Genomic DNA, 9,677 nt, shown 5'->3' with positions numbered 1-9,677 from the left:
TTAATTAATATTGTAATATAAAATTTAAGACATATTGAAGAGAGAGAGAGAAAAATGAAAGAACGAGAGAGAGAGAAAGAGAGAGAGAATGTGAGAGTGACGGGGATCGGAGAAACATTGAGTGGGGTAGATTTAGGAATATACAGACAAAGGATCCTAAGATTTGGAATCGAGAAGAGTATCAACGTCTGGAAAACGATTCTTTTTCTGTTTTTGTCACCAACTTACCGCAGGACATTTTGAAGAAGGAATTGTTTCACCTGTTCCATTGGACGGGACGAATCAATGACGTCTATCTAGGCCGGAAGCTAAAAAATGGGAAAGTTTATTTGTTTGCGTTTGTTCGCTATACGACGAGAGGGGGTGCGATGAAGGCCATAGCAGAAATGCATCATACGAGTATAAGGGGGAAGACGATCTCTGTAGCTGAGGCTAAGTATAGAAGGCCTATAGAGGGAAAGAATACCAGAATACGTCGGGGAGACACCGTAAAAGCGGCTGTAGAGAGCAGGCAACCTTAGAAAGGCAAAAGCCCTGCAAAACTGGAGGAAACAAAGAAGATCACAACTACTAGGGACCCGAATGGGAATGGTTGGACGAAGAGGGTTGAAGTTCCAATAGCAAAAGAGAATTTTAACTGGCTGCTACGAAGTTTAGTGGGACGACGACGGCCATTGATTTCAAAGCGCTACAAAGAGCGATTAGCAAGAACTTTTCCCAGGTAGTAGAAGTCAGAGAACTTGGAGCATACAAAGCATTACTAGTTTTTGATACTGTGAAGAATGCGGAGGAAGAATAGTTTCCTACAATTCTTTCATAGTGTATGGAGATGGGAAGAATCAGAACGTAGTGAGACAAGAAGATTATGGTTAGAATGTTATGGAGTGCCTTTACATGTCTGGTCAGCAGAGACATTCAACGCAATAGGTGGTCTTTGGGGGGAAGTAGTCAAGTGTGATGATTTGACGAAATCTGCCTTATCTTTCAGTGCTGGTCGATTGCTAATTAATACCTGTGTATTTGATGTAATTCAGGAATGGGTGCATATCTCTGTAGGCACTAGTGGCTTTGATGTCTTCGTAAAAGAGGTAGGACGGGAGATATATGGAGAAACATGCTTCATGGAAAAGACAATCGCTAGTCCAACGGGTGAAAGCTCTAGTTCACAAGCTGGGGGAAGGGTAGCAATGGCGGCAGTATGGGATCCGGCAGCTGAGCTAATCTCAATGCGATCTAAGGCAGGGGAGGAAGACAAGGGTAGAATGGTAACACCAGATATTTTTTTTGAAAGAATGTAATAATGAACATTTAAATCGGAATCATATGCAACGAATAGCGGGATTCCTAAAATTTAAGGAAATTAATGGGGAGGCAGATCTTGAGGGATTGGGTGATTATAGAGAGATTGACTCAGAAAGAACCGTTACCGGAGATTGGATTGATAAGGAAAGTGGGTCCAAAGGAATTGAGAAAAGAAACCGTAAGGGGAGTGATAAGGGGAGGGTGGGCAAAAGCATGGAAGCCCACAAACAATGTCACAATGATTGCATCCTCCTGGGCCATGATTCGGTTGGGCCTATGCAACCTTCCCAAATTGTATCGCTATTGAACTATGGGTTTGCAAAACAAAAAGGGGCTGTGAATTGAGGCCAGCTCTTGAACTCTACAAGGCATCCGTTTCGAAGCAGGTAGGCACCAGTGACTGTGAGCCGGGTCAGGAACTCAATGCAAGGACCGGGCCAGGACAAGCCAGCTCATCCATGGAGAAGGAAGTACGCGGCGGGACGCTGGGAGCCACGCAGGTTCACATTCACGCAGCTGTTAAGGAATGTGCAACTTGCTCCATGGCGCAGCGAGGAGTCATGGCATGCGGACAATTATGCAATGAGATGGATGGAAGCCAACAAGCTTGGTCATGTAGCGTTGTTGAGGAGAGTGAGGTAGTGGCTAACAATGTGGAGGGGTGTAATCAAGGGCTGCATTTGGAGGGGTTAGTGGCAAAAAAAACGGGCCGGACAAACCAGGGGAGGGAAATGTTGCAACTGCACGAAGGGGAGAATCACAGAATTAATGTTGCAGGCGATGATGAGATTCTGAGATAGGACAACACCAAAAAAACATGGTACACATGAGGGAGTTTCCGAAACAGATGCAGAAGACAAAACCCAGAATGTCGATGAGCGGCGCACGCATGAAGGTCAGTTAACTGAAAATAAGGAAGCTTTAAAGTTAGCAGTGAAGTCTGGTGCGGTCTTATATGATGAAGAAGAAGACATCATGGCGATTCTACAAAGTCAAAATGAAGCAATTGCAGAAAAAAGAAAGATGGCAAAACAAAAGGAGAAAGCCAGGAGAAGCAGGCCTAAACATCAAAAAAGGTGTGTAAAAATTATTTTAAATGATTTATAGTTGCTGGAATGTTAGAGGTCTAAGAGGGGATGAGAAGTTGAGTAAGGTAAAAGAGTTAAAGAAAAAATATAGGTTGAACATGCTAGGATTGATTGAAACTAGGAAGGAGGTTGTAACTAAGTTTGATGTCGCACGATTGTAGGGTTGTGACACGGTGGGTTGGGATTTTGTAGAATCAGTAGGTGCCTCTGGCGATCTATTGCTAATGTGGGATGACTTGTTGTTTAAAAGATCGAGCTATTACAAAGGGGATGGTTAGCTATGCGTTGAAGGTTTGTTGACAAAAAATAGCTTGAACTGTGCATTCTGCCTAGTGTATGGAGCACATATACGGAGTGAGAAACTGGTGATGTGGGAGGAGTTAAGCTACATTGTGGGTCTGTGCCAAGTTTCGTTTTGCTTTATGGGAGACTTCAATGAGATATTAAGGTTGGAGGAAAGGAAAGGTGTTGTTAGTTTACCAGCATCGGCAGAAGACTTCAAGGAATGGGTGCAAGATTTACAACTGGTGGATTTACCGCTAACTGATCGAAAGTTCACATGGGTTCGAGGTCAATCTTGCAACCGTATTGACAGAATTCTCGTCAGTGTGGAGTGGCTAGAGGAATTTTCAGATACTATGTTGAAAGGGGGACCTAGAGGTCTATCAGATCATTGCCCGTTGATTTTGGAAGATACAAGACTTAGTGCGGGTCCAAGACCATTTCGAAGCCTGTATTCATGGTTTACACATGAAAGGTTTCTGAGGATGGTAAAGGATGAGTGGAGGTTTTTTGGGTGAGGGTGAGTTCACTAATAAACTGAAGGCCTTAACGGTACCGCTGAGGAGATGTCATAAGGATAAGTTTGGGGACATAGACAACAGGATAAAGAGGTTTGAGGAAGAGATTAGGAAGATTGATGACATGCTTAGTACTGGTAGTTATGACGGAACAGTGGAGGCTAGACGGAACGCTCTTGTGACTTGCTGTGCGAAATGGTATGCCAGAAAAGAGGTTCATTGGAAGTAGATGTCTAGATCTTAACATGCTAAAGATATGGACAAGAACACTAGATACTTCCATAACCTGATGTTAGCTAGAAGGTGGAACAATAGAATCGACTCTCTTGTAATTAATGGCAGATTGGTGAGAAACCAGTCCAGAATAAAGGTTGCAATTACAGAATTTTATAAAGATCTATATCGGCAGGGATCTGCTCCTATGATTGGGATTCGTGATGGGTTGGTAAAATGGATTACTAATGACGAGGCAGCAGTACTAGAGGTGTTGCCATCGCCTGAAGAAGTACGAGAGGTAGTGTGGGATTACGAGTCAAGTAAAGCACCAGGTAGTGATGGGTATAATATGAACTTCATCAAGAAATGTTGGGATGAGATTGGTCAGGAATTTATTGTAGCTGTGTTGGGCTAAGCGCCAAGCTACCAACAGATGCTAATGTAACATGGGTGGCACTAGCTCCAAAATTTGTGGGAGCAAAGGAGATCAAAGATCTAAGGCCGATTAGCATGGTTGGGTGTGTCTATAAGGTGATATCCAAAGTTCTGGTGAGAAGAATGCGTCTAGTGATGCCAGGTTCAGTGGGAGAGACTCAGTCTGCTTTTGTAAAAGGTCGCAAAATACATGATGGTGCGCTCATTGCTTGTGAGACGGTGCAATGGCTAAAGTTGCGTAAGAAGCAAGCTGCAATTATCAAATTGGACTTTTAGAAAGCGTACGATAGGGTGAGATGGAGCTTTATGGATATCGTGCTACAACAGATGGGCTTTGGTCCTAGATAGAGGGCATGGGTGAAGGAATGTGTGACTACAGCGTCTATGTCGGTATTGATCAATGGGTCACCGTCTAAGCCGTTCAAGATGGAGAGAGGTCTTAGACAAGGAGATCCTCTCTCTCCCTTTCTGTTCGTTCTTGTTGTTGATGTCCTACACATAATGGTGGGTGAGGCAGTCAGCAATAGACGCATTTCTCCACTGTTAGTGGGAAGAGACAACATAGAGTTGTCGCATCTCCAATTTGCAGATGACACAATTCTATTTTGCCCACAGGAAACGGAGACAATTGTGAACTATAAGAGACTTCTGTGTTGCTTTGAGTGGATGTCTGGGTTGAGTATAAACTTTGATAAGTCAAGCTTGATTTCGGTTAACTGTGAGCAGGAATCACAATCTTATTTTGCCCACAGAAAACAGAGACACTAGTGAATTATAAGAGACTTTTGCTTTGTTTTGAGTTGATGTTGGGCCTGAGCATTAACTTTGATAAGTCAAGCTTGATCTAGTTAATTGTGACCAAGACTGGGTGAAGAATATGTGTGATTTGTTGGGTTGTGCAGAAGCTACTCTACCTGTTAGGTTTTTAGGAATTTTCCTTGGTGCAAACCCTCGCTTGGTGAAGACTTGGAAACCGATTATAGACAAGGTGGAAGATAAGCTTAGTCTATGGAAAGCGAAGTCTCTTAACAAAGCTGGTAAACTAGTTCTCATAAAATCAGTTCTTAATAGCTTACCAGTATACTACTTAAGCTTGTATAAGATGCCAAAGGCAGTTGCGGACAAAATAATTGGGCTACAGAGAAGGTTCTTGTGGAGTAAAGAAGATGGGAATAACGGTATACCTCTTGTGAAATGGAAAATAGTGCAAGCTCCGAAAAAGCTAGGAGGTTTAGGGGTGGGAGATGCTGTAATCAGAAATGCGTCGCTATTGTTCAAGTGGTGGTGGCGCTTTTCGAAAGAAGCTTGCCCGTTGTGGAAGAAGGTTGTATGTTCTTGTAATCATTTGAACCTGTCAAAACAGCCTTTACCATCAAGAGGTGGCCCGTGGAAAGATATTTGCCAGCTCAATGTTAAAGAGCATCAGGTTAGAGAAAGGATGATTAGTGGTTTGTCTATGGAGGTGGGAAATGGTAGACGTGTTCGATTTTGGGAGGATGATTGGTTACAAAGTGGCACGTTGAAAGATTTTTTCTGAGACTTTTCTCTGATTCAAATCAGCAAGGATTTGTTATTAGGGACTGTGGGTTTTGGGATGGGCTGGATTGGGTATGAAACTTTCAGTGGAGGAGAGAATTATTTCAATGGGAGCTAGAGTTACTTAATCAAGTTCATGAGCGACTACGCCAGTTAGACTATCATCTGATAGAGAGGATACAGTTATATGGAAATTTGACAGAAGAGGTATTTTTTCTACTAATTCTTTTATGCAGGTGTTGCAGCAAGAGACTCTGGAAGTGCCTGGTCGTAATTCTGAACAAAAGAAGTGGCTGGTAGGGTTCTTTGCAGTTATCTGAAACATTTGGCTGGAACGGAATAGCAGAATATTCCAAAGCTCTGAGACAGGTGTTGAGGGTATCAAGAATAATTCGTTTTTGAGTTACAGGGCATGGCGTGGTGATGATCCGTTTGGTTGTTGATGGCAATGTCGGAGATGACAACGGATTATACTGTGTTCGTATTGTACTTATTGTCTTGTTTACTGTTGCGTTTGTTCATTCATGCTCCGCGTTAGTGTGTTGAGCTCCTTTTCTTCAAAAAAAAATTAAGACATATTTCTGTAGTTGAATTAATTAAAAAAATGTCACATTATGTGTAATAATAATTCATAAAACCATAGTTTTTAAAAACTATCATAGTGATAGTGATAAAAACTGTCACAAAGAAAATGCAGACGGTATTATTGGAAGAGAACACGCCGAAAAGAAACGCAGACAGAATTGACAGAAGAGAATGCAAATGAAATTGTCGCAAGAGTAATGGCAAACTGTCGAAAAACTGCTAAAAAGTAGTGACAAAATGCGAAGAGTTGGCAAACTATCGGAAGGTGACGAAAAACATATGGTTTCTTCATGAGAATAAGTAAGTAGTGGATGAGCTATTCGATGAGGTAAGAAAAGTATCAAAGTATTGACAAAAGAGAAGGGAAAAAATGGCACGAAAGAAAGTATAAAAAATACGGTGATTTCACTAGAAGAAAATCAACTTATCCTCCTCAAGGAGGATACCATGACTCTAATACCATGTTAGAAAGGTAAGAGAGAAAGAAAGCGGAATAGAGAAAAGATTTGTGTGAATTCAAGTTGTGTAAAAGCATACAATATAGAAATGTATTTATAGGTGTTAAGAGAATCGAAATAATAAAGACGTAATATCCTATAATAAATATTCAGATATACTAAATAATACTAATTGATCTAATTAATCCTAATTGATCCTAATCATACTCTAACAATATATATTGGGGATAAAATGTCATTTTAAAATGAGATTATTATTATTAATGACATATAAATATTAAAATTGTATTAATGCATTAATTGAAATATATTATTAGAATAAAAAATTGCAAGAATTAAAATAACTGAAATTTATTAACTTTAATTAGTTAAATTAGTATAAAATAAGAAAGAGATAATTAATCAAATTAAATAAATTAAAAAATATTACTGAACAAAGCAAATGTAGAATAAAAATTAAACTGAAAATACATATGTATAAGCTAAAGATTCACTGCCATCCAATATAAAATAAGAAGGTTCAAAAGTAGTACAACCAAAGACATTCTCACAAAAAATATAAAATACAAACATTTATTCAAGACCAATCTAACAATAAAAAACACTTAGAAAACACAAAAAAATTACCTATAAAAAAACTAATTCAATCAAAACTAACTACACATGCACATAGATAAATTTATATTAAATTTATTACAATAACTCATCTTGGATAATAAGATGGGATAATGCCTTATAGTAAATAAATTAGTTTACAATGACCCAAATTGATACTCTAAAAATTACAAATAATTAAATATGGATATTAAAAGAAATTATCGTTGACTGTGTGATACTTCTATTGAAAAAAAAAACTTAAAAAATATATTGAACTAATAACATTGATGTTATTCAATAATTTCTAACATTTTTTTGTTACTAACGATACTTTTAAAGGTACCAATTCTTTAATTGCTATATATGAAATCTGCCTTTAGATATCTTAAAATAAAACGCATAAGAATAAAAAACAAAGTCATTACCGAATTGAAAAAAAGTTTTACTAAATAATACAATAATTTTTTTGATACTATACCTATACCAAAAATGACGCATCAGCCAATTCAAATAATATACATTAAATATAGACATATTATGTAATACAATTATATTGATAAATTATTTTGCTTAAAAAATTAGCTTTCAAGGAATTAAATATCACATGCATTATAGATTACTCTAACAAAGTACGTACCAACTAAATAACCATCTTCTTTAGATATTGTATGAATATTTTTGAATAAAACAAAATTGAATCCATTCAACGAAACTAAAAAATCTTGTATCGGAGGTACAATCATGTCCTTCTTGAAGTGGATTTTAAATTCGTGTCTAGTAGGCTTAAACTTGATAGTATTCAAAGCAATTGCAAAATTTGTGACCACGTACACATTGTCCTCAACGAGTAGGTTCTCGAAGATAAAAACAAATATGCCTTTAATAGAGCATTGAATTGTCTCCCGCTGAATGCATTAGTTTTATAGGATCATAGATAAATGAGGTTATTGCTCAATCATTACCAAAGAAAATCTCAAATGCAAAGAGAAAATTTTACCTCTTCATCAAGGACAACCATCTCAATAGGTTATAGGTGCCTTCATCCCAGAATTTACAAAATGAAAAACGGTCCAAAGTCTAATGACACATACTATGAGCTTTCACACCTTATGCTCTGGACCAGCATTAATACGCTTGATGATATCATACCTAAAAATCAAGGTCCTCAGATTTAGCAAAAGATAAAAAATATTATAAAATTCACCACATAGCACATGAACTTATCTAGCTGCCATTGCTACCTGCACAACAAAATTACCAAAATACTATGAATTTTAGTATAAATAAAGAGTAAGTATGGTGATCATTTATGTTATTTTAATAGAGAGCCACAGCACTATTCAGTCCCACTATTGACAAAGATTGCAGAAGTCTTGATGTATCTATCAAAATCCATTTAAGAAAAAAAAAAGAAAATTTTTGCAATATCCAAGGTTAAAGAATCTGAATTAAGTCAATAAAATAATTTTCAAATTTAGGATGGTAATTAACGACTAACTTTTATTGTGTTCCATTTACATAGCAAGATGGAGTTTAATTTTATTAAAATAAGAAGCAATATGTCTTACCATATTTAGAGTTGCACAAACGACAAACGTGACACAGAAGAGAAAAATGACCATATTTATATGCACTAATTAGGTACTGTGAATCACAAGAACTATCGAAAAGGAGCTCTATAACAACTTACCTATAAAGAAGATGGAGCTAGTGGCTTGTCGTTGCTGGGAAATCTAGAAGGCTCAGAACTTGTGTGTATGTAAATGGAAATTTGAACCATTGGAAACAGCTACTCGTGGGCATCAAGAATGATGCATGTTCAAAGAGCTATATACGTACTGTTCTCTTACCTTAAATCTTCAATGCCACATCTATCTTTATCTTCCATGTTCATAGTTTGGTCATGCGTACTGTTATCACATTCCTTGTTTCCTTTTTTTTTTGGTTCATGGTTGGGGTTTGTTTCAGATAGCTTGGGGATGATGAGCGGGTCGAGTAGTGGGTTTAGGCTTTTGGATGGGTTTGTCTTGTTGGGTTTATAGCCCATGACAAAAAAAACTTCTTCTCCTTCTCAATCCCTCACTCAAATCTCTTTCCACTTCTTGATTAGTTCTAGCTAGTAACTCATGTATCCCTTTCTTTTTTACCATGGATCCAAGACACCAATATGGCCTAGACCCAGAACAGAAGCCCTCTGACCCAACCCGACCCAGATTTCAAGCTAGATTCCCTCTTCCCTTGTGCATGTGAGACTGAATCTATGCCTTCCTTCAATAACTCACCTTCATCAGTTACACGATCGGAAGCGTCTCGATGCGACGACGATCTAAACGACGACAGCATCAGTGAAAGTCTCTTTTTGTCAGTCTGCTATCTACCTTCTCTGATCACATTAACATCTCCAATTGTCCTTGATCTCTTCGCCGGCACAACTTCATTGTCATCTCGTTGTCGTAGGAGTAACCAGTCTTCTCGTCTTTAAAGCTCTTATGTTGTCATTTTGAAGTTGTCATTCTTTAGGTCGGGCGAGTTGAAATAGGATATGGTAGATTTTTTGGGATTAGTATATTATCAATACTATATAATACCAAAATAAAAAAATGTATTGTACATATGTAATATTATTAATACTATATAAATTACCTTTGTATTCATTGCAC

The 9,677-nt window shown here is 38.0% G+C and overlaps 1 protein-coding gene across 1 annotated transcript; it reads left to right on the top strand.

Moving 5' to 3' along the window:
- LOC107610918 lies at positions 2,278 to 4,117 on the top strand. Its single transcript, XM_016312895.1, has 5 exons — positions 2,278 to 2,378; positions 2,701 to 3,123; positions 3,167 to 3,404; positions 3,600 to 3,748; positions 3,808 to 4,117. The coding sequence occupies exons 1-5, from the start codon at positions 2,278 to 2,280 to the stop codon at positions 4,115 to 4,117; spliced, it is 1,221 nt and encodes a 406-aa protein (XP_016168381.1).

The sequence above is a fragment of the Arachis ipaensis genome, chromosome B08 (assembly GCF_000816755.2).
Source record: "Arachis ipaensis cultivar K30076 chromosome B08, Araip1.1, whole genome shotgun sequence".
Lineage (NCBI taxonomy): Eukaryota > Viridiplantae > Streptophyta > Magnoliopsida > Fabales > Fabaceae > Arachis > Arachis ipaensis.
This window is presented reverse-complemented; position numbering and strand designations above follow the sequence as displayed.